Source organism: Anas acuta, chromosome 8, assembly GCF_963932015.1.
Source record: "Anas acuta chromosome 8, bAnaAcu1.1, whole genome shotgun sequence".
Lineage (NCBI taxonomy): Eukaryota > Metazoa > Chordata > Aves > Anseriformes > Anatidae > Anas > Anas acuta.
Window position 1 is genome coordinate 11,057,816 of NC_088986.1, and position 25,894 is coordinate 11,083,709.

The window sequence follows — 25,894 nt, forward strand, 5'->3', positions numbered from 1 at the left end:
CAGAAGTCTCACGAAATTCAGCAAAGGAAAAAGTGAAGTCCCACTCCTGGGAAGAAGAAATAACTGTGTGCACCCACACAGGCCAAGTGCCAACCCACTGGAAACCAGCTTTGCAGAGAAGGACTTGGTGGACAAGTCCTGGTGGACAAGCAGGGGAAGGAAGGCGAGGCAGCATCGCACCCTTGTGGAAAGGCAGGAGGGGGGATCCTGCTGGGGATCCCCTGCTACAAGAGGCACGGGGACACATGGAGCGAGTCCAGCGCATTAAGGTGATTAAGGGATTGGAGCATCTGCCATGGGACAGGCTGAGAGCACTGGGGCTGCTCGGCCTTGAGCAGAGGAGGATCAGGAGAATCTTAGTAATGTGTATAAATACCCGATGGGAGGGAGTAAAGGCGGCAGAGACAGGCTCTCCTCAGAGGTGCCCAGTGAAAGGACAGGCAGCAATGGGAACAAATTCAAACCAGGAAATTCTATTGAAACGTAATTAAAGTAATTTCACTGTGAGGATGAAGATGACTTCCAGAGGTGACTTCCAGCCTCAACTATTTTATGATTCAGTGAAACACCCTTGTTCTAAATCAGCATTATCTCGTGGTTTTAGTGCAAGTACTTCCAGCCACATTATGAATGAAATGCAGAGGAGTCCAGCTAACTGCAAGAAGGACAAACCTCCCAGTCTGCCACTGGTATGATACCAGGCAAAAATCCCTAATCAGCCTCAAAGCAAGAGCTGAGGCCTACGACAAATCCAATAACTGTAAGCTTAGGGTTCACCTACATAGAATTTCCCTTCCAACATAATGAAGTGCATTGTTACAGCTACTATTTGAGCCCAGGAGTGAAAATCCAAGAATGATCCTGTTGAGGTCATAACTATTACCCATAATAAACCCTTCTTTACCCTGGGCTCTCCAGAGGCACGGCCAGCTTAGCAGCATTCAGGCCGCAAACAGCCAGAGTTACTTCACAGGAGCTGGGCAGTTCCTCTGCACTTGTTCAATATATTCAATGTCAGTGACATGTCCTACAGCAACAAGCTCCTCCATGGAATTTGAAATTTCAGAACTGTAGAAAATTTGACATACAAAGCAGAATTTCTTGTCAGCATAACAACAAATACACCCATACTTGGATTTCCAACAGTGTAAATACGCTACGGTACAGCTGGAATAGGGCAGTGACCAACCTGAAGACATTTTGCTCTCACCAGTATTACCAGTTCCAACCCAAAATTAACGCTGACCTCAAGGTGTACTTACACAGTACTTTGTCAACAAAGCAATAAAAAAAAAAACAGTTTTCATACCGTGTGGCCCAGCACACCACAGCAGCTCTCCACCACCATGTCTGTGCCAAGGGTAGAGGTTGTAAATTGGATCACTGAAAAAGTACGAGTCAAAAAACACCAAGAATATCCCAGAAAAAGGCAAGTACACAGTTACTTACAGCAGGTTAGCCACCAAAATCAACAGACCATGTAACTAAAACCCCAGAAACTTAGTTTTGGAAAGCTCAGGTCCTTTCCACAGAACTCAAATAATCCTTGGCAAAGCAGTAACATTCCTTAAAAGCGGGTCTTAAATAACTGCACACCTGTCGACATTCAAATAAAACAACCCCATGGTGAACAGAGGCCAGAGACCATGTAAGAATGTGGTAAATAAAACAGAAGAAGAACGACTGTTAAGGTTATTCAACAAGAGATAGAATAATTGCAGCTTTTTCCCCAAATCACTGTTCTTTTTAAAATTTCATCTCCAGAAGAACAGCTCTCCGCAAACCTGTCCAGCATAATGAGTGCCTCAATCTAGAGCAAAGAACAAACAGTCTTTCCATAGTACTTAAGGAAAAGAGAGCTGTATAAGAAAAATGGATCTTTGAAACACTTCTTGTGACAGCAAAAATAACGAGAAAACATTCATGCTGACCTAAAAGAATTAATAGATTTTCACAAAACTACTTATTAAATGCACTAATAGATGGGATGAATATGAGGAGGTGACCCAAAGATAACTGACAATATGCCAGGTGTTCCAATGACCAATATACCAGAAGCATAAATACCCAAGCTCCATGCTCACACATCAACATTTGAAAAAACTCATTTTGTATCTTACAACAACAGTACCCTCTACTGTTACAGAGCAGAATAGCACAAGATGAAGCTCAGCCCTGACCATCACGGACACCCAGTGCAGGAACAGCTACCAAGAACATCTACATAGCTTTATCAACTATCTAGTTTCCTATCGAGATCATTCAAGTTTGTTGGTAACTTCACACTAGAGTCAGGTTTGGGGTTGGTTATGACGTACAGCTATTTTCTTCCCCAAGGCCTTTTTTTTTTTAATTTTTCCAATCACAGAAAAAAGTTTTATATATACACATAAAAAACTATCTTCTAAAGAAGATCAGAGAGAGTCAACACCACAGAAACATATGGATCATTTCTGTAAAGCCAAAAGTAGCTTTCAAAGGGGGTTTTAGCTTTTAAAATTAGCGCATCATCCAACAGCCACACATCACAGAGAAATCCAAACACTCGGATTCTTCAAAAAGCCATTTGATGGCTACATCCCACCTGCAAATGGCCCTAAGGGTAACAACACAGGCAGACTTCTCTACTCCTGATATCTTATGACCACCTCCTAGCCCTGTGCTGGGAAGAGGGATGCGGCATTACATTGCACATTCAGCACAGCAAGAGGAGAAATGGGGAGACAGGCAGACAGTCCCTGAGCTTCAGCTTGGGCTGAAGTTTCCAAACCCATTCACTGAAGAATGTATTGAGTGGGGATTCAACACAAGCTATGGACTTCAGAAGAGACAGCCCTCAGGGCTGAGCTGATTATCTTTAGCAGCACAGAAATTCAGAAACTGGAAGCACATACAGCCCTTCTCTGGTCATGTGGAAAGCAAGGGGAAGTAGAAAAAGCACCAACTGTACGAGCATTAGAGGGCAAAAAAGCTTGATTTGAAGCACAGGCATTCCATGCAACACCTGTATGAACAGGCAGCAAGAAGAAAAAGCCATATAAGTGCATGGAACATTTGAACTAGCTTATGAGGTTACAGTCAATGTCCCAAAATGAACTGTGGATGAATACATTTCAGTGCATTTATCGAAACTACACACCACCTGCCTTGAGGAACAATAAAATCCTTCTGTACAGAGATGAAACTCTATCCCTGTTGAGGGCAGATTTGATTTGTGCAGAATCACCAGATATTTCATCTGCGGTTTGCTTTTGGAGTTTTGCTTACAATCAACTTATAGATTTTTAGTTTAAAGTTTTCCCCTTGAACTTTTTAATCTTGAACTTCCATTATTCACAAAGAACTTTCAAAGTGAGCAACATTAGAACAGAATCCCTTACCTTGTGAGGGATTAATCAATATTATGAAAAAAATCAACACTTTGAAGCAGCTACCATCGACCAGATCTAGGCACCTGAAAAGGACTCTGCCATTCCTCAGAGGCAATCAATCAGACGTCTTAATCCTACCTTAGACAGCTAAAATTATACATCAAAACTCTAAGAATTAATTCAGGCTGAAAAAAAACACATATTTGTCTCCTGTTTAGAATGTTTGATAACTGTAACCTACGGGCTAGTAGGTTAGCTTTCCCATCAGGATACATACAGGATGGTTTCTCGTCTTTCCACTGGAGCAGACCCAGAACCACAGCTTTATACATTCCAGGGCAACAGCAACAAGGCATCCACGTATATGGCAAGTATACAAATATCTGAATCTTGGCAAGGGGTCATGGTACCCTTCCTGCAGGCTATGGTGGTGTTATGAGTTATAGTGAACAGCAAGCTGATCTGAATCAGCACTGCAATACTGAAACCCCAATGTGTTTGCACTGAGAAGCGTGAACAAGAATATAGCCACAACCTACATTTCCTATTCCATTCATACAGACAAAGCCTCAAAAAATAAAAAATTATAGCAGCCTGGAGTACCACACTCCAAGAAACATATGGACAAATTGCAGGGTCTAAAAAAGAGCAGTAAGAACGATCAGTGCCTAGAAAATTTAAGAAAACAAGACTGAAAAGAAGACTATCAACTAACCTAAAACACATAAACATATGTTGAGAAGGGGAGGAGGGTATTCAAAAAAGCTCACCATTGACTTGATTGCAATCAAAATGATTTAGGGCAGACATGAGGAAGAATCTGTCTACAGGGAAGAATAATTAAGCACTGGGATAGATTGTCCAAGTTTCCATCACTAGGTTTTATAGAGTACTTCTGACATATGCTGGCATAAAATTATGCTAAAAATATTGTTTCTAAAGTCCTGGAGAAAGACCTCCTGCAGTTCTTTCCAAGGCTATTTTCTACAATTTCCTATAAAGGAAAATATTTTGAGTGGCCATTGTTAAAAAAAAAAAAAAACACAACACACACAGCTTCTAAAATGAGTGGCAATATTTAAGATAAGATAATCAAAAAAATAAACATTACTAAAAGCAAAGTATATTAATCTACAGTTAAAAAAGCATAGGACAATCAGTTTACAAATTAAATATTTACTCAAGCATGTTAGAAAGTAAACAAACTGTAATACAACAGGAAAAGGAACTACCTTGCAGTTCCAGCTCTCACTCTTGGCTGTTTCTTAATGCCAGTGAAGGAGCTGGGCTAAAAGATAGAGCCCAGAAAACAGAAATGCAAGCTACTGGCACGGAAATACACAACATAAATATTAAAGTAACTGAAATTTTATCAGTTAAAAATGAATTCTATTTTTTAATTAAATGCATTACCTACAGATTCACCATTCAAGACCACTGTTCTCATTTTTAACATCAGGGCAGTGATAAGAGATATATATATGGTTTCTGCCATAAGGTATTTTTTAATTCAGCCCAAGTCTCTAGGTGGTTACAATCACAGCAACTTAATCTCATTCTCATTAGTACAATTGCCCAGTATTCATCCATCTAGAAACATAGGGCACTTTTAAGCCTGCCCTTTAAGAGAATCTAAAATCGCTCGCCTTGCTGCAGAAACATGAGGGAAGAGAAGAATTAAAAATAATGGACTTGCTCCTGTCTTCAAGATGAAATTTCTGATGTGAGCCTGCACGAGATCATAATCCTGGCTTGGAGTACAGCATCCAACATGCAACTGCATGGGATTTATTTGCCATGTGATAGCAAATAACCACATTTCCTCTAACATTTTATGAGACCCAACAGCCATTCCAGAGATGAGGCTTCACACTGTACAGGATGTAAGAAGGGAACCACCCAGCAATCAGTGCAACATGCAGCCTTCTGGAAACATTCATTCCAATAGCTCCCACTAGACAAGGGCAACGGAAATACTACAAATATATATTTTTTAATTTATTTTTTTTAATAAGGTATACACTGGCACATGCTAGGAGGAACAGATAAAAGTTATTTTAAGAGAAGAAAGCTTGAGGAATATACTCAGTTATCTCTTCTTTCACTAAGAGTTGAGTTTATGTTGTTTGTCACCGATCATTAACTTCTGTGCCTTGGAAATCTCACCTTTAAAGGACAAAAAATAGCTTCTGTGAAAAAAAGGGACAACCGCTACTGCTGGTGTGGTCACTGCAAGACAAGGCAGTTACGAGCAATTGGATGAAAGGACTCAAAAGGTAGATGAAGTGGCAACATGCCAGACTATGGACAATGCACGTCCTGTTGAACAGTTGAGGGAATGCTTTAAGTAGACTGCAAGGGTTTAAAATCAATGAAGAAATTCATGGGAGAAATTTAAAGAGCTTAGTGTGGATCCTTGACTAAAAAAAATAAAAATAAACTACCTCAAAAATAGCTTGGAAAATAACATCTGCACTGTATGGGAAACTGCAGAACTAGATGGTCTTGAAGAAAGAAGTCCAGAAAGCTGGAAGACGACAGAATAATCAATACAAATGCTCAAAGGGATTAGGAACAACAAACACAAGTACACAAGGGAAGCATGATGGCTGAATCCTTTTGGAAGCAACATGCTGTCGTCACTCATCTCCCCCAAAACAGGTTGCAAACCCAAATTTGCAGCCTCCTCAGTAAAGATCAAACTTGAGTTCAGCACTCCAAATATCTCCACATTTTTTGTCCTAACCCAGACGTGCCCCTCATTAACAGCTGGCAGCACTGTTCAGGTGCAGCAGTGCACAGCCAGATCCAGCTATCAGCAGCAGCACTGTCTTCTCCAGGGGGAGCCAGTGATCACTTGCACAGCCTCCCCTGCAACCATCATCCTCACACCAGTCCTTGACATCTGATTACACAGCAGTCTGTGATGCCCATCCTCTTCCAAATAGTTCTTTGTTATTCTGGGCTTCCTAAATAGCTGCTTGTCAAGTACTCAGAGGCTAAATTACTAGTGGTGCACAAACAGCCACTGCCTTTCCTTCCCTGACTTTTTCCATCTGTCGAGCTCAGGAGCTTCAAAATTAAGCCCTGATTATCTTAGAATACCCCACTTCTCGTACTGCCTTTGGGACTCCACTGCCTGCATCCATGACACCTGCAGGACGGCAGGCAGACATACGGAGAACATTCTCAATGCCCACACCATCCTCTGAGTCCTTCCGGGGAAGGAAGTGACGGTGGCCACAAGTCACAGCTCAGGAGGTCCAGACTGGACTTTAGGAAGAACTTTTTCACCAGGAAGGTAGCGGGACATGGAACAGGTTCCCAGAGAGGGCACCTGCTGCCTGATGTCTGGTTTTCAGCTCATCCCACTGTTCCTACTCCCTGAACTGTGACTGCTTTTGGATTAAGGCTCTTCAGAAGCAAAAAGCCTTTTTGGTAGCAACACCATTTCCTGTGTTGTTACTGCACATTCGTATCATCCATTCAATGTTAAGTGTCCATTCATTCATCTGGCATATCTTCAACAAGCTCCAACGTAGGCACCACGCACCTCCTGTACAACAAATGCATGATTAAGTGCTGTTTGAAGCAGAAGATGAATAAAAAGAAAGTACATAGAGTGATTGAACAGACATGAAGCAGAAAAAAATTGGGAAAAACAAAACAAAACACGAAATATTCTAAAAAACAATGAGCCCTCTGTCTTAATGCATCACGCCTGGGCTCTGGGGAGGGCTACAGACAAACAAGGGATTGTGCGGATCATCAAACACCAGGATGCTAACACATGACCTATGAGGACAGACTGAGTGAAGGAGGCTTGTTTAGCCTGGCGAAAACAAAGCTTTGGGGAGACGAATCACAGCCCTCCAGCACCTGCAAGAAGGCTACAAAGAAAACAGAGCCTGGTTCCTAAAGTGTTGCATGGTGGGACACAGAGGCAATACATGTAAGTTGAAGCAGGAGAAGTTCAGGCTGCATATATGGAAACATCTGTTCACAATCGAGACAGCGAGGTATTGGAAAAGGTTGTACTGGAAGGCTGTGAGGTCTCCATCCTTTGAGGTTTTCAGAACCTGAGTAACCTGGTCCCAACCAGCAACCAACCCCATGTTGAGCAGGAGGTTGGACTAGAGATCTCACAACGTTCCTTCCAACCATTATCATCATATAATTCGCGAAGTCTTACTTTATTCTTGAAAAGCACCAAAATTTTTTAAAGGAGAAAAAAATTAAGAGGAGAGTGTATTGCAGTTCTATTTAGTAAAATAGCTCTTTTTACCACTAAAACCGCAGTGACAGTGGCTAAACAGACCCAGAAAAAATATATGAATATAAACCTGGGAGAGAGAAGGTTAAAAGACTCAGTTTTAAACAACAGAATTAACATAGAGACAGAGGTCCTGCTCCAGCAATACACTGCCCCTGGCTCAGTGGAAACAAATCAAGAAGGCACTGATTGATTGGCCACCCCAAATTACCCTTAATTTACTTCTCATAATCAACCCAAGTCAAAAACCAGAGTATTATTAAGCTTTTTTTGCATTTCAAAACAAGAATGTAAGAAAGTAACAGAGAAAATAAATATTCAGAGTTAGTCTGAAGTGGGTATTTCCCACTTGTAACTTATTTCCCAAGCCAAATTCCAAATTTAATCCTGCTTTGCTAGGATAAACCTACTTTTATCTTCAAGCTGATCTCACATCCATAGTTACCACATATGATTTAACTGCATTTTCTACCAGGATTTAAACATTGACCACGCTGTGTCTTCATAATCACTTTTTTTTAATAACACTTTCTGCTATCCATTTAGGTCAATTTTACCAAAAGCTAATAGGAAAATTAAATTATTTCACCATCTTCTTTACTCACTTATGCTTTTAACTAGACTTAAAGAGTGCTTTTTCATATACAATCAGTTTGTGAAGCTCAGTGCCTTAGAAAGACGGTGCCAGAAGCTTTTAGGTTTGAAAAGGTATTTCTCCTCAACTAGCAAAAGTCCTTTAAATTAACCTAACTGTCCTGAAAAATCACTGAAGTAACTAAGCATGGTTTCCTCAGGACTTCAGATTTGTCTGGATTCCCCTCCCTCTGCAATAACACAAGCATGGTACCCCGGAACCTTGCACCCCTGAGTAACGTTCCCCTACTCTCCCCAGGTTCTTTGGGGAAATGCATGATAATTTCAACTTTTTTCTTTTTTTTTTCTTTTTATTAAAAAAAAGAAAAAAAAAAGTCCAATTATTAGCATGAAGCTGAAAAATACCTTCTGAATAGGAGTGGCAGGAGGCAAGAACAAAAACCTGTTGCAAGATGGGACTTGATCAGATTATGAAAATGGATACTGGCAACTGGATAAGACAAATAGCGAAGTTCTTTCCAAATTAAGTTACTCTAAAAGCAAGTAACTCTGGAGAAGGGATTTTTGACTTAGTATTTACTGAAATTTACCCAGAGAATTGCAGGTGCCACTTTGTAACTGCATAGGAAAGTGGAATGCTGTGATTTTTTTATTTTTATTTTCTGAAATAACATTGACCCAACACTCAAGAGCTTTTGGCACTGCAGTCCTGGTGAGGGGTCAGGCAGCAGACATCTACTGCCCTCAAGTGGTACCTGCAATAACCGCACGCCTCGGCGAGCCGCAGCCTCCTCACCTGGCTGCCTGCAAGACTGGAACTGATGTATGGACTCAAACACTTCAGCCTGCCTGGTATGGATCAAATCCAACATTTCCAAAGAGCTGGAGCAGGAGGGAAAGGAAGGCTTCTGTATTTTCACACTCTATCAGTTTCCTGTTGGGATCCATTATACGAACAAGTTTCCCAGCGTATCTGAACGCTTGCCAGCAGAGAGGGAGCTGCTTAACCATGGGCTCAGCAGAAACTTTTCCATTGCAGCACGTCCCAAAGTCAATTCACGTTACCTCTGCTATCGTGTCATTTAGTCTTTGCAAAGATTAAAGCATCTAACCAAAAAAATAGTCAGAGGACAAAGCAAAAAACTTCATTCTTCAGGAAAAAAAAATCACAGTACCACATGCTACTTCCAGTCAAGTGGGAGACACAATGTGCCTTTTTAAAAATCACTGCTTACGGGAATAGACGAGTATAAATCATGGGGAAAAGAACAGTTCATGCAGGAAGAGGTGATAGGGATACTGCAGCTCCTGGTGCATCATCTGGAGTTCTCAGGAAGAGATCTGACAGCAGATCCCACAAGACTCCCATATCCCACAAGACTCCTAAAGACCCTCCCATGAGCACGAACAGCTCTTCGATCCCCCCAGCCACCTGTTCCAGGGCACAAGCAGCAAAGCTGACTGCAGGCTAAATGCTCTGACAGCTTTTGTCCAGCTCTTCCAGCCAAGCAACCGCAGCACATGAAGTAGTCCATCGTACAGATATTCCAAACTTTCCTTAAGCAGGTCCTCAAGAAGAGCCCATTATGAGATTAGCTAACATCACGAACCAGGCTGAGGATAAAGAAAGCTACTTACGGGGTAATTCCACTGCTGCAAAGACACAAACAAACGCACGACTGCTGAGTGAGGCGTGTTTATACTAAAGCAGCATTATGTCAAACACAGCGATTAATACACAACACCTGAGAGGAGCTTTTTAACCTTTTAGCTACACCACTAAGCATTAAATAAAATCAGCCACAGTAGCCCAAACTTATGCAATTATATTTGAGTGCGCAGGAAAAACAAACAAACAAACTTACCTTTGTTCTTTTTTATGCTACAACTGCAAAGGTTGCTGGAAGAGAGTGAAATACCTGGCACCAAAAGTTCTTTTTACAACAGAAGGTTTCTCTAGTCCTTCATCCATCCTTTGAAGCAGGAAATGCAACTTGCATAGGAGAGCACATCATAAAGAATATGTAGCCCTAGTTTATGAGCTATTTTTAGCTCTTGTTAAAAAAAATAGTTTTAATAATTATACCAAGAAACTTAAAGCATTTAAAGGTCAGGATGCAGCAGCCTGAGGGCAGTCTCTTTACATAGTGGTCTGTTCTCTATTCACAGGAGCACAAACTATTTCTTCGATCCAACACATCATAATTATAATACTAACTTAGTGAGAAACAGCACATGCAGTAAGCAGAAGTAATAAAACATGATATTGTGCAGAACCTTTCATATTTTCCTAATGCAAATATAGCCTTTTTTTCCAACGTGCAAACCTCTCAGAAGTTTGGAAATATTCAAATTAAGTCCTTAAGTATTAAATAAATTTAGAAAACTCAATCAGAAGTAACACTTTTTTTTTTTTTTTTTTTTTTTAAGAACTAGAACTCATTTTGCAGTCTTTACACTGTATTAGCTCGGTCTTCTGCTTCTAATGAAGTACTGGACCCAAACACAAAAGGACCAATATAGAGAGAAATTAACGTTGTAATGACTCATATTTAATAATAATAAAAGCCTTCCCAATGCTCAAGTAAGGCTCTTCTAAGCAGAGATTACAGCAACAGTGCTAACAAAAATGCAGAATTACTAATTTCCGAGCAGCATAATGGAGAACCGCCTATGCTTTATTTAGAACGTGACAGAATTGTGTGGGGCAAGTCTCAAAAGGCAAAAAAGAGTCTCAGCAACTAAATTCACAGTAATTAGATTTCTAATTTTACCCAGAGCATTAGTGACTGCTACGGTTAAAACCGCCTGAACTGTTCCATTATTCCCCACTTCTCAAAAGCTCACGTTTTCAGCCTTTGAGTACAAATTCTCAAAGTTTAGTCTCTGCTTGAACATTTTTATTTTATTTTAAGTTTAAATACAAGAAAATGGAGTTCTGTGCCTGAGTATGGAGAGCAAAATTAAACTTTTCCACAAGAAAAAAAAAACACAAACAACACAAACATCAAAAACCCAACCTACCTTCAAAAAGAAAAATGCAGTTGCGGTATTAATGCAGCTAGAAAGCATGAAGTGCTGTGCCTTTGATGTGGGGAATCTGAAGGTTGAAAACCCCAAACCAGCATTCACAACTGTTCAGGCACTTACACAGAAGCATCTTAGGCAAGTTGTACGAGCTCGTAACACCAGCCTCATCATCCCCTAATTGCAGCACCTACATCAAGCCACCAGCATGGCCCAAGCAAGCCATCACCTCGCCAGCTTTGTTACTGACACTACACTTTTAAAGAGTGCTGTGTTCGTACAAATAGGAGCAGATCATCTCTGCCCCAAGCAAGCAACTTCAGCATATTCCTGTTCTCTCAATCTAGCAGATGCAGAATGCATTAATACAGGAGAAGAAGCCTCCTTTGGCCAACTGGATGCTGGATTGAGAGCCTGGAGACCTTTATTCTATTCATAGCTCTGCCCTTGAGCTGCTGTGTGACACGGAATAATTTCACTTTCCTGTGCCTCCGCCTTCTTGAGTCAAGTCTATTTAAGCTACCACCCTTCATCCTAAGAAACATGCCTCAGTACATTTTTTTGATTAGGATCTCTAGACACAATCGCAATTGAACAGCAATACTTACGTAGCATTACCGCTGTTAGGAGTTTGGTTCATTTCTGACAAAGATAAAAAGATTTTTGTACATTGTACATATAAATTATTAACCTTGTCAACATTTACTTAGAGCAAGCCTTAGCGTGTGGGAAGCCCTCAGCTACTTACCCCTTTGAAAAACTCAACATTTATTGATTTCTGTGCCCTCACATCCTTACTACTTCCTTTAAAGCTTTCTATAGCTACGCTGCGTTAACTCTGCTTGTTCCAAGAGGTAAGGGGCATGCTCACTCAGCTCAGATGAGTAAGCAGCTCAGATGAACCTCAGATTTAATCAATGTTCCTAGTGCTGAAATCCACTGGAAAACAGCTAAGAAAAAAATGACACCTTGTAACAGGGATTGAGTTACCGTAGGATGGATCCCAGCATCATTTGAAAAAAGTTTAGGACAAACAACATATATATTTATATATGTTTATAAGCTCCTAAAAATACAAATAACTATTTAACACATTGTTGGGCTTTTTTTGGAACATAGCAAGAAGAGCTAAATTCTGACCCCCAAAGACACGTTGATTGTGCAAGCCTATGGTTATTTCACAATACCAAGTACCAGTTATGAAATACCTTGTAGTTTCTGTATCACACAAGAATTTCGGTGCTAGCCTCACGAGCTATTATTCCCCAAGACAGCAGTGCATCCAAGAGTGATGTGCTGCTGTGGTAGAAGTCAGCCATCTCAGGTTCCAACACCTACTCGGGATATGCACGCAGAGCACAAATTACGTTCTGCTTGGTGTGTGGGTACACAGCTGCACTCCTTGGGAAGCACAGAGGCACGCAACTCACCGAGCTGCACCTCGCGACCCAGCCGTACTGTCCTTGCAAGTCATCGCCAGGCTTGGCTGGTGCCTTCCCTCTGCCTGGCACTGGGATGTAAATTCTGTTTCCAGCAGAAAAATGAGCTCTGACAGCAACAAAAGCACTAAGTAGCTTGGCAGAAGACAACGATCTAGGAAAAATCTCTTCTCCAAAACGTGTGTGTGACAGATATGGTCACAATCAGTACTAAGGCCATGGCCAGACCGCAGCTGCCAAGCTCAAGACAAAGCACAGCCTTTGCCTTTTGCCAGATGTTATCACCCCAACAATGCCAGCAGAGCTGACGTGAGCACGAAAGGTGTCCAAGGCCAGCCTACCTGTATTAAGGCCAAGGAGAAAGTCCAAAATCTAGCTATCAATACAAGTGATCTATTCATCAACATCAGAGTGCTGGGCTGGAGCATCCATCAAGCACAGTAACACCTGAAGGCACAACAGCCCCTGCTGTGTCAGCTACAGGGCAGAGGTACAGCTTTCGTGTGCCAAGGGGATGTACGGTGATAGGATGGAGGCAAGGCAGGGAACTGCTCGCCAAACCCAGACAGTGGGGAATGGGGAGGAACCACACAGTGGCTGAGCAAGGGAAGCTCAGGGACAGGGGGACACAAAGACATGAACGAGGGACTCAAAAAGTGACAAGCCTGCCACCGTGAAGAGAAGCCAGAGCGCCTGACTGCTTTAGGATGTAAAACTATCCTAGTGTAGGAGGATAGAGAAGTACTTATTCCTGCACCTCGCTTTCATACTTTGCTGGCTTATACCTAAAGCAGGAACTCGGGGCTGAAACAGCTAGAAAGGAGATGGAGTGAGTGCAAGCACCGTGTTACAGCCGCTCCTCGGACCAGAGGTGCTCAGGGTGCTCTGCTCTTGCTGCCAGCAACCTGACCCTGGAGCTCCCTAAGCCTCAGGAGCGTGCTGGGAGCTCCCCTCCTGCAGAGAAATGCTCGCTCCTGCCTTCGAGGGCTCCATCAGGCACATTTCCCATTGCCCCGGCAGAGTTTTGCCCCATGCTGTTAACGTTACTGCAGCACTAGAAATTCCCAGAGGGACAGACAGAGTCCCCAGAGCAGCGTGGTTGTAAAGGATCAAAGATGAAGCACACATCCACCCACATTTTTTGACACCCCTGGGGAGGTCACTGCCACGACCAAGTTCCCTGAGCTCCAGGAATTTGGGCTTCGCCATGCTCCTGATTCTGGCAGGTTCCCAGGGAGCACAAAGTAAATTGATCAGCAATAATGTCTGGGCACCAATTCTGTTTTTTCAGTGTTCTGCACAGATAAGAGATCTGCCCACCACAGCTGGTGCTCTGAAGTTTCTGCTTTCAAGCTCAATACAAGCAAAACATTTCAGCCCAACAGGAGAATTCTTAGAAAAATTAGGGTATTTTACCAGGCAACTGTCATTTTAACACCTTTTTTTTTTCCATCTTTATATCTAATAATCACTGCTCTCTTGATAAGTTACTACCTATTTTGAACCCTTCTTTCAAAAAGGCATCACTGGGATACTCATATCTCCAAAGCACCTGAAAAGCAGCAAAGAGATCCCTTAAATTTGTTGCTGGATCCATTTTACAAGACCTTTCTAACCATTCATTATCAGTTTTGGTACAATAAGTTCAGCATTAACATGGAGTACAGAAGAGCTGAGTAAAGAAACCGACCGAGCAGTTCCTAATAACTGTGAACTCCTAATAACTCTGTTTCCAGTCTCTTCCCCTGCAAAGAAAAATAACAAACCAACTGTTTGTTATTTTTCAGGAAGCCCATGCTGCTGCAAAATATTGCCCAAAACAGTTCTCAAAAGCAACTAATGCCCACGAGGTTAACATCTATCAGGCTTCTCAGCCTGAGGAGGAGCAGCAGCAGCAAAGTCCACCCTAAAGAATGAACACACACCCCTGAGGCTATGGCCACGGACAGCTGCAGAGCACCAGAAACAAACCATCAACATCACCATTTGTTTTGTCATCCCCACCAACAGGGACACAATTGCCTCGTAATCCCACAGTAGAAAATGATGTGCTTCCTCATCCACCTAACCATAAATCCAGCCAGCTGAGCTCCGGCCACTTTCATCAGAGATTTACGCTCGCAGTGCCAAGTTGAGCTGGCCCTGAAATGTTATTTTTATAGGAGCACTTCATTCTCCTGGCAAAGGCAAATAGGACAGTAACTCCCAGATATAGAGGTCTGAACACAAAGGTAGTGCACATTTTTCCCCCCACAAAGGGGATGAGTTTGCCTCCATGGCCTGGCTGCTCACTGGTGCTGAATGTTTTTTAGCTGGTTGTCATTAAAGAACAGAATGGAAAGAAGTCAGATGTCAGGGAAAGCAAGATCCCCTCCCTTACTGCAGGACAAGTAACAACCCCAGTAACTCCAACTACAACTGCTATAAACCTGCCACATACCGTCACATGTATGGTGAGGCTTTCACCACACGAGAAAGGGCATGCATGTTCCAAACCCATGTAAAAAGATCAGCTTCTTCAACGCATTTTTAGTCCTTAGCCCAAGAATTGACAAAAACACCATTTCATTTTGAAAGAGAGAAACCATATGTGAAAGGTACAAGTTTGATTGCTTTTTATTAATTTAGCCTTATTTGCTGTGAGACTGGTCTCCATGGAAATGCAAGCAGACGAAAAACCTGCAACCAGAAGTGAGTCAGTTTTGCCTGTTTATGTCTCCTCAGTTCCCATAGAAACAGATATTAAAAAAAAAAAAAATGAAAAAGGATAAGGGTCCTGAAATACCTTCAGAAAATCTCTTCCCAGAGCTTATCTCTTTGGCTGCCTTTCCAGAATTAGAGTTGAAAATAACACTGAGCAACAGATGACAGAGCAGTGACTTGATTTTGTTATGGAGACATCAACAGAAAATACCTGGGGATGTTTCAGAAGCCACATTCAAACTGAGAGCTCAAAATCTATAGTTATAAATTGTATTAACTTGGGTTCTGGCAGAAGTACCCGAAATAGAGTATATTTTCAAATTAATTCAATGCTAATGTAGATGCAAATACAATAAAGAACTGAAAAACACAGTCACGCTGCCCTTGTCCCAAGCATATTTCAATACTCGGAGAGGCCAAAAAAAGTGCTGCCTTGGGGGGATGAGTCCAATATTTCCATAGCCAGGACATTTTTAATGGAATCAATCCTTCCTTACAACATACTCATTTTTGCAAAATCAGCTATACACGTACCAGGTTAAGTAACAAACATCAGGATTTCATTTTAACGTGACCATGTTCTGCCCTTCACAGCTCTGGGTAAAAAAGTCTTCCTCCAAGGAGGAACATAAAGGAAATCCTGAAGCACTGTCAGCAAGGCTCCATCTCCTTCCTACTGCCCAGAGATGCCGGGGCACCTTCCCATGCACCGTCTCCTTCACAGTAGCACAGATACCATCTCCTTCCTCCTCAGAGCCAAACGTACCGAGGTATTGGAAAGGACAGGAGAGAGTTGTTAGGAAAGAGGCTGTGGTGCGTGTCTCAGCCCTTCAAAGCCTGCTGCTATCACTACTGTTATTGGTTAATAAATCCCTGCCAACTCGCTGTACATAAAAAGAGCTACAATTACCTGCTGCTGCAAGGTCCTTCACGTACGTACAGGATACCCAGCCTTGCCACCAAATTTATTTCCTTGTTTATGTCCCACCCCACGTTATCAATTCTACGCACTTAGCACGCCACGAGGCAACCCAGCGCTTGGAATCAGAGGGACTGCCTGTCCGCGGAGAACTTGCAAGAAAGGGTTTTTCTTACTGCTACTGCCAGAGACCAAAGCTGCATTACGGAAACCAGGAAAAGAGAAAATAAAAATGAAATGGAAAAAAGGAAAGCTCACCTCAATCCTACAAACTGCTCCTACAGTCCCAGCGATGCCCAGAACTCGCAGCCCTCCAGCACTCGGTGTTACGCACCTCTTTCTGTGCCAAACTGCTGCTCTGAGACCTAGCAGCATCACCACACACATGAGAAAGGCAAGGCTGCGGGAAGAACAGCCTGTCACCATGCTCAGGACAAGGGTAAGAGAGGGGGCACAGCCACTGGCAGTTTGTCTTGAATGGAAGAAGCAGCTGAGCCTAATTCAATCTTAATTAGCTCACATTAGCGAATTCAGTCTATTCCTGTCACAGGAAAGATAAGCCTTAGAGAATTAATTCATTTCAATTCCCCGTTGTGTTTTGGCAAGGTGTAGAGTCACTCAGTAAGGAGAACGATCTCCCAAAACTCGTGAAGGCATCACTCAAAGAGGACAGATTTCAAGTCAGGCAGAGATGGTAAGAGAACCACCGACGTGCATCTTTCAGGCTGTTCAGAAGTTTAGCTCCCTTCTTGGAGGTGTCAGAAGTGGCAATAAATGACATACTTCAACTGTTTGCTTCTTTCCGTAGCAGCTGAGCATACAAGCATCCACATCTCGGTGTGACCAGAGTTCTTACACTCAAATCCCTAATAGCCACGTACGGGCGTTTTCTAACACATTAAGTGAACAAATCACACGAGCACCAAGTAAGCAGGTGAAGTATTTTTCACCATACTCTACGACAACTTTGATTTCTGGCCGGTGTTAAGTACAGGTGTCAAGTTCTCTAAAAGCAGTCTCTGAAGAGATTACGAGGGTGTCAGATACCAGGATCAGCTGAGCTTCATGCCTCCGCTGGCACAAAGAGCGGATTAGAGAAAAAATGTATGTGACCACTGAAACTAGGGAGTCACCGACACCAAAGTCACCGGTCATGTGAAAAAAGAAAATAATGGAATGAAAAAGTGACATACACATAAAATCAATACTCTCAGATTATTAAACACCCAGGAATTAACAAAGCTAACTTTGTTTTGCCCTTTTCGACTTGAGTCTTGTATCAGGAAGAAATTGACACGGTCACAGACGGAATTCGTAGGAAATAAAAACACAGCTATCAAACATCATCTGCCTCCTGTACTGATTAGGCAAGGCTTTCTTTAGATAAAAGAAAATTGTAACTTTATAAGCCATATTATGTTACACGTGCTCAAGGAAGCCTAATCACGGTTAAATGAGCAACCTCAATTCTGTTATTTGTTAACTCCCAAATGCTTATTTATAGAAGCTTAACGTTAACTCCTCCTATCAAGTTTCCCAATATAGGATTTTGAATGTGTAATTCACGTCTGCATAGGTTCCTCATGTATAAAATTACATGATAAATAAAACATTTTTAGTACAAACAGAACTCTAATGATCAACTGACAACCGCTACCACCTTCACTGCTTTCAAAACCAACCACATAAAAACTCTCCCTCTTACATTTGACTGCTGCTTGCACTAAACTTGCAAGGAGCTGCATGTGATATTTAAGACAATCCATAAAAGTCTCTAGAAGAAAAGAAACGATGGTACAGCGCATACCAACTGGGACAACTGATAAAGATTGCTAAGCTAAATCTTCAAGTCGGCATCACTGCTTTGTAACCATTGAAGAAGTTTAATATAAGCACTGCAATTTCCAGGACTAAATGAAGAACACGTTTAAAACACAAGATTAAAATAAAAAGTAGACATACACCTAAGACAAAGACAGTGACATCACCTCCTGTCAGAACACCCTGGGTACCTGGAAGCTGCCAGGACGCCCAACACAAATTATTCTAACTTAAGTCATCTTTTCCAGTAGAAGCATTCAATTTCTGGAAATCCACCTCTGCCTACACCTTCGCTGTATGACCACAAAATGACCACAAAACCCCCAAGAAACTGCCATGCCTTAAAACAAGAAATCGCACACAAAACTACAGCCACAAAATCCAGAGGCAGAACCTGAAGAAATGTAGAAGCTCCCCCAGCGCCCCGGTACGTGGCACAAAGACAAGGTTCCTCCTCCGCATTTAACAAAGTTCACACACAGGTTACAGCCTGAAGGGTTTTGCTGTGCACATGGGGTTTTGTTTGGTTTGGTTGGGGTTTTGTTTGGTTTTCATTTTTTTTGTTTGCTAGTTATACAGGCTGGGGGAAGTCTCAACACAATTTCTGATGCTATGAAAGAAGCAAAGGATGGCACGTGTGGCAATTTGGCAATATAACATGACCAAGCTGTTCTTTTAACTGCATTCTGCACTTATTTCCATTCGGGAAGGATTTTGTACGTATCATTGACAAAAGTGCTAGTTTTCAGAAGGTCACCATCAAGATTTTGACTCTCTCCCTGAAGCACCAACCTGAACAAAAAACTCCCTGTCCAGAAAGACGCTACGTGTCACCTTGCAGAAGTTCAGTCTTGTGATACCTGTTCCAGCACAGGTCACCTTAGCAGTCCTCCTCTCAAATTCACTGCATCAGTGCAAAGAGCATCTCCGAGCCATCATCTGCCATCACACACAGCTTCTCAGGGCATGTAACAGCAGATACGGAGCGTGCAGAGGTAGAAAAATACCATGCAGCTTATTAGGCATTGCAGCAGGAGCCTCCAGCAGCATGCCCAGAAACGCAATACAGGGAAGGAGAATTGGAGCGGTGGCTGCTGTTGGACACAAACCCAATCCCTCTGGATCAGAGCTTCCCAGCCGCTGATCCAGAGCATGGGTTGGCTGCGAGATGTCTGAAACAACCCATGGAGCAGCTGCGGAGAAGGCCGGATTGTATTTTGGGCAGGAAGGGGAGAAGAGAGAGTTGTCTTCTTGTTTTTGTATTTCAAAAAAATGATTCTCGCTCGCAAGCAGTTGGCACAAGCAGAACTGGAAGCACTAACTGAGCAATCAAAGCTCAGCATGATTCCTATCCCACTGCAACCAAACCCTCCCGCGGCATTACCGCGCCGCACAATCCTCGGATTGTATCCGGTGAGGTCAAATGTCTCTTCGGGCTTCAAAGGGTCGGGAGCCAGGCACAGGGTTTGGATGCCGGGCAGCTGGCAGGTAACAGCGGGGAGGAGGGGTGGGAGGTGAGGATTTCTGAAGGGCACGGCGGGATGAGAGAGTGACAAATAGGTGAGCAGGGGACGGAATCCAAACCCACCAGAGGAGAAAATCCTTTTCTGCTTGTTTTAGGGGATGGCAAAGGGGGGGAGGATGCAGGGAAGGAAACCCTTGGCACGTAACCTCTTTGTGCTGAGGATGAGCAGCCACAAGCTCGAAGGGGCCGTTCTGCTGAGGTCCCAAATGGGGGTTTGGGGAGCGTGGCCCTGCTTTCGCCCCAAGCAGCGCCCCGGCTGCCCCCGGCCCCCCCGGGGCCCCGTCCCCGCACTTACTGGAGTCCTCCCAGCGCAGGAGGTGCAGCTTCCAGGCGGAGTAGTAGAGGAAGCCGAGCACGAGGAAGAGGCAGAGCGCCAGCAGCACGTTGCGCACCAGCACCAGCAGCCCCATCCTGGCGTCACGGCCGCTCCGCTACGGCACCTGCGGGACCGAACGGCAGCGGCAGCGTCAGCGGGGCACCGGCACCGACCCCAACCCCGACCCCGGCCCCGCCCGTCCTCACCCCGCCGCCCCCGGGCTCTCGGCCGCCGGGCGCGGGCCGCCGCCATGCCGGGAGCTGCGGGACCGGCCCCGGCACAGCCCCGCCACGGCCCCGGCCCCGGCCCCGGCCGCCGCCGCCGCGCGCAGGGGGCCCCGCGGCGCAGCCAATGGCGGGGCGGGGCGGGGCGAGGCGCGGCCAACCCGCCCGCATAGCGGCCGGCGGCAGCCAATGGGAGAGCGCGGGGGGCGGCCTGCGCCGCCAATCGCGGGAGGAGTTCCGAGGGTAGGAGGGGGGCGCGCCGGCAGCGCCGCTGCCCCGGAGGGGCGCTGCGGTGGGGAGGCGGTGCGCATGCGCGGGGGTGCTTCTACCTCCCCCCCCCCCCGCTTTAAATCACGGCGCGGCGCTCAGCCAATCAGCGCGCGGCGCGCAAAGCCCCCGCGGTAAATCACGGCGCGGCACTGCGCCTAGGGGCGTGCTGGGGGCTCCGCGCCGCGGCCCGGCCCGGCCCTCCCCGCACATCCCCGGGCTCCCCCCCGGCACAGCGCCCTTCGTGCCACGCAGCCGGAGCTGCTCCCAGGCCTTTCTGGGGCGTTTGCCCGTCTGCGCCTCGCACCCTCACCCCCAGCAGCCCCCCAGCTTTGCCCCAGTGCTCCTTCGGCAGGGAGCGAGTGAAAGATGTCCGATAGGAAGGGGCGCGGGGAGGGGATGATGAAGAGATACGAATAGAGGAGGAAAATATATATCTATTCTAAAATAAAAGGTACCGTAATGAACAGCCCCGCGTTTTCAGGGTATTCATGAAAAGCAGTGATTTCCTGTTTCCACTCGCCGTGATTCAGTGCTAACGCAAGGAAACAGAAAGCCACGTGAAATTAAGGGACTGTGGTAGGGCTGGTGTCAGCACAGTGGCATTCCCTGCTGTGGGCAAGCCTGGGTGCCAGTGCCTGCAGGCAGACAGCATTGTGGTGGCACAGGCTGCGTCCTGCTCAGCCCACTCCCCTGGGGAGGGGCAGAGCCCACACAGGGCCCAGGGAGAGCTGGGGGGGGGGGGGGGGGGGGGGGCTGCTATTCTGAGGCACCGCAGAGATCCCAGCTTTACATTCAGCACAAATGAAGCCATGCCAGCTTGCTGAATGTGCTGCATCCTTGCAGCTGGGCTCACAGATCCATCACACTTCTCCATTGGGACACAAGGAATGCACATGGCACGCTGACAACCCGCTGGGCCCTTTGGATGCAATTTCCACAACACAAAATCTGAACAGATCCATGCCAACACCCGGATATCACTGGCACCAGCAATCCCAGGGGGTGGAGAGGGGCCAAAACCACAGCAGCCCAACCCAGTCCATGGATCTGGCCCCCACTGAGCACACTGTCCCCCACCTCCCGAGGGCTGATACATTCAGACACCGGTCATGCTCACCCATCCGAAATATCTGCCTCCCCTCCAGCTGCACGGCTGCTCCCGCAGGTTCATGTCTTCAAGCAGCCTCACCGCCTACTGCTCCTCAGCTCAGTCACAAGCACCCAGCTCTTGCTTGCCTCTCCCTGCACCTCTCCATCCTTCCGGCCAGGTAGCGCAAGCTCCCTATCTCTGCACCATATCTGGATGTGTTCTGACCTCACCTAAAACACCGCAAGTTGACCGCTCATGCACTCAGAGCTCAAACTGCCTGCTCGGCGGGCACAGCAGGTGACCTGATTTTGATGAGGAGTCAGATAAGCAGGGACCTGTTGTGTGGAGGCAGATAACAACAAGGCTGGGGCTTGCCAAGGAGCCTGGGTTTGTCGTTCGGAAACTCTACCCCATGCTATCAGGTGTCGGTGTGCTGGAAGGAGCCCAGTGTGAAGTCAGGCAGCCTACCTGCCTGGAAAAACCCAGGGAGGAGAGTGCCATGCATTTATGGAAATCAGGTACCACCACCTGGCAGCTAACAGCCACGAGATGAATTACAGCAACGATTAGTGGAGTGATCTGGTTCGAGTGGCAGGGCTTCAGTCTGAACATGTTCCTACTTAGCTTACACATTTCATTTGCAGGCAGATGTCAAGCTGGATGTTGCTAGGAGAATGACAGCAGGGGAATAATTAAGCCTGATTAAATCCTATCATATTGCCGTGCTGCTTTCTGGAACGCACTGGAGCTTTTCCAGTAAAACTGACCAAATGAAAGGGCAAGAACTGGGGCACATCCTGGTCCACACAAACCCACTTGCAGTCAACCCGCTAAGCCCTGGGATGAAGCCTGTGTCTGCCCACGTGCTTGCAGAGCATGCCCCACAGCATCGCTGGCCTGCAGGCTGGAGGAAGGGCTTGGGGAGAGGACACACTGCAGCTAATTCAGCAGGACCAGGAGCAGGTGGTGCCTGTGGGTGTCCCACACCCAGCTGCCCTGCATCACCCCTACCAGCTCCCCTGGGCACTCACATCTGTCTGGGTACAACCCAGTGCCCACATAACATGCAGGGTCAAAGCTCTCCTCTTGTTCAGGCTCTCACATCCTGATAGGGCTGGGCCACATCCTGGAGGCCTTCAGCAGAACTTCTCCCTTCCCCTCCTCTGAAAGCAGGCTGGCACATCAAATCTGCTCCGCAAACGCAGCTTGTGCTTGGTGTCATCAACCGCAGGCACTTCCTCCGCAGCAGCACCTGTTTGCCTTTTTGTTTGGTAAGGTCAAACATCACAAGGTGTGACACGTCAAGGTGAATAACAGTGATGTGCTCTTTTCTCAGCAGTAAATAAAGTTGTGCTGTAACTATCCACACTGGTTGCCACACACACATCTGTCTCCAGGCTCCCTCCGCAGCGAGCCTGCTCACCTCATTTGACTCTCTGCCCTATAGAAATTCTCATTCTAATACTCACGCTGTAATCCTTCCCCCCAAATTACATGTCATCGCATCAGCCTTGATACTAATTAATGTAATACATTATTATTAATTAAATGCCACTAAATACCACAGCAAAGATCTCTTTCCAGTAATAGCTAGACAGGGATTACCTCTGCTGATGCACGGGCTCGGGGAATGAAACGTGGGCTGTAACACACTCATATTTTGTCTCCATCACTCCAGCCAAACTTGTTTTTATCTCACACACTCGTCATGCATTATTCCTAAACGCCTGCTGTGCGCTCTGGGGATCACCGTGCTCAGTTTGTGGGCAGCACCTTGCATTTCTGCTGCTCTGGCCGCCCTCAGAGCAGCCCCACTGAATAGCACCGGCAGCAGTCCCTCGCGAAACGAGCTCAAACAAGCCAACCTCTGCTGAAAAATCCTGCCCCCCTCCAGATGTTTTGAGCAGCACAGAGTCACACTCACCGCAGCGCAGGCGGCTGGGCAGCGGCAGCCTGCATGCACACATCGCGGCCACCCCACGCTCCCCGTGGTCTTCCTTGGGAGAAGGGATGAAGCGGTGCTGCCTGGCGTCCCGCTGCGCCAGGCTGAGCCGCCGGCCGGCACGCCACGCGGCGTTTCCTCGCCTTAATCCCAACGTGCTACGTCTGGCTCGGGCGTATTTTCCGAGAAAGGAGCGAGGCTGCCTGTGACGAGGGGAGCTGGCTCTGCCAGCGCTCCCAGGGCTGCGTCAGGCGTCCCTCGGACGAGCAGCCCGCACCCCCTGCCTGGCTTCAGCTCGCACATGTACTGTCCTCCCCTGCCTTCTGCTGGACTGAAGAGCCTGTCAGAGCCTGCCATTTTCTCTTGGTGACACTGTGCATATGCTGCGAGCAACACCCCCCCCATCCATCTTCCTGATGAGCAAAATATACCGAGTTGCTTAATTCTCGAACCGCCAGGCTTTTCCTCCCACCCTCAAGCCATTTTTTGCATTTCTGATTTACGCAGCCTCTCCAATTTTCCTGAATCCTTTTCAAGACGCAGAATCCCACAAAGAGCCTCCCTAATGCTCAAGCTTGGAGATTAAATCTGCCTTTTCCTACTCCCTGTCTTAAAGGATTGCTTTAGTCCTTGCTGCCGTAGCACCAGACAGCCTTCACAGGGGGTCGTCCCAAATCTTCTCCAGCCCCACCACTTGTCACCTGGGCTGCTGGGGACACCTCTCTCCATGCATACCCCTCACCTGCTCCCTGCCCCAGCATCACGAGTACCAGGGGTGACACTTTCTGGGGACCTGTCGAGCCGAGCCTGGCAGCTGCAGCAGGTTAGGAGCTCTCTGGGAGCGGGCATCCCGGCTCTCATTAGCCGGCTGAGCGAGGCGATAAAGGACAGCAAAAAGCACAGCCGTGCCTGCCAGCTCTCAGGCTGGTTTGGGTGTGAAGTCAGTGCAATAGCACGCGGTGCTCCTCACGCCGCGCCCAGCCCACGCGCAGCGCCAGCAGCGGCTCAGGAGCGCGGCGCTGCTCAGTCCCTGCGCTCCGCACCGCGAAGCAGCCTGGCAAAGTAACGAGCCGGGTGGAGTTTCCACGTTTAATTCTGCCCCTTCAAGAAGCCAGCTGAGGCTTCCTTTGAATATTCACCACTCCAAGGGGCTTCTTTCTCCCCAGCAGCCCCGCAGGGAGGTGGATGTGAAGTGAGGCTTTGTCCCAGCCCACGCAGGGTATCACCATCGCTTCTCTCGTGCACTGCTGACGATGGAGCCCGGCTCCCTCCATGCCCGTGCTGTTCCCTCCCCACTCCAAGCCCATGGCACAAACCCAGGCTGCTGTCCTTGGCACCTGGCATGGACAAAGTGCCTGTTTGATAGGTAACAGTGTGGGGGAGCGAGGAGCAAGGTGGACCCAAATTACTGAGATGATTGTTAAATAAATCTGAATCTCACAAACCACTGGAACCACAATGGCAAGAACCTGGGTGGGACACCGGGGTGGTGGGGGGACCCACTCACATAGCCCCAGATATCTCTCGAACAACATTTTGGTGAGGTAACTGCAGCTCCTGTTGAAACACACACGTTAATTTTTAACAAATACTCAGCTGGTAGGAGGCCAGGATATTTTGAAGAGCTAAAGCCATGAGCAGAGAAACAGCAGATTGCTTTGTGCCCAGGCTGTTAATGGGAAGGCAAAAAAGCAGCGAACAGCACCCTGCTGCTGTCGGCACAACACAGACTGTGTCAGAGAAACTTCTCCTTGGGCACAAGGAAAGGTCTGGCTGGTAAGAGCATCCAGGCAGCACACTTTGGCTTTTCCATAGGAGTCAACAATGATGTAGGATTTTAATTTAAAAATGTACGATAAAGAATTAATAAGGCTCATGTTAGATTAACTGCGTGCATTAACAACTAAGCTCTGAGGTCTGTCCACGAGCCAAGATTTAATGGGGAGACATCAACAACTGGGAACACGTCTAGACCCCCAGCGACTGTTTCTTGGTCGGGTGCCATTTAATATTTTTTAAAATCAATTATCTAGATGACAAGAGACAGGCTTACATTGCTGATCCAAATACCGAAGGGGCTGTTGCTGCCACGCTGCGAGGCGAACATCCCGCCAGAACAACCCCAACCCACGGCGCAGGCACAGCCCTGGCTGCAGAGGAAGGTGCTTGGGAACAGCCAGGACGGCCTGTACTGTGGGATGGAGCATCTCCCAGAAAGCAGGGGAGGGAGGGAAAAAAAATGTTTAAGGAAAAAAGCCAGAGAGTGAGCCATCCCCACGCACAGCTGCTGCTTGCGCTTGCATCTCAGCGCCTTGGCTAGGCGAGAGGTGAGCCAGAGACGCGGGGAAGGGATTTCCGAGCAGAAGCAGCTCTGGCAAAG

General features: G+C 46.2%; 1 protein-coding gene across 8 annotated transcripts in view; it reads right to left on the reverse strand.

Moving 5' to 3' along the window:
• ST3GAL3 (ST3 beta-galactoside alpha-2,3-sialyltransferase 3) overlaps nt 1-25,894 on the reverse strand; it is a 175,852-nt gene that overhangs the window by 147,174 nt on the left and 2,784 nt on the right. For 3 of the 8 annotated variants that reach the window (XM_068689693.1, XM_068689690.1, XM_068689686.1), the window contains exons 1-2: nt 20,195-20,343; nt 19,968-20,112 (exon numbers count right to left, since the gene is read on the reverse strand). In XM_068689693.1, the coding sequence (XP_068545794.1) occupies nt 19,968-20,082 (115 nt within the window). In that variant the 5' untranslated portion in view covers nt 20,083-20,112; nt 20,195-20,343. Of the gene's footprint in view, nt 1-16,584; nt 16,713-19,967; nt 20,113-20,194; nt 20,345-23,496; nt 23,688-25,894 lie in introns of those variants that run through there. The other 5 variants (XM_068689688.1, XM_068689689.1, XM_068689687.1 and 2 more) reach the window with 4 other exon arrangements.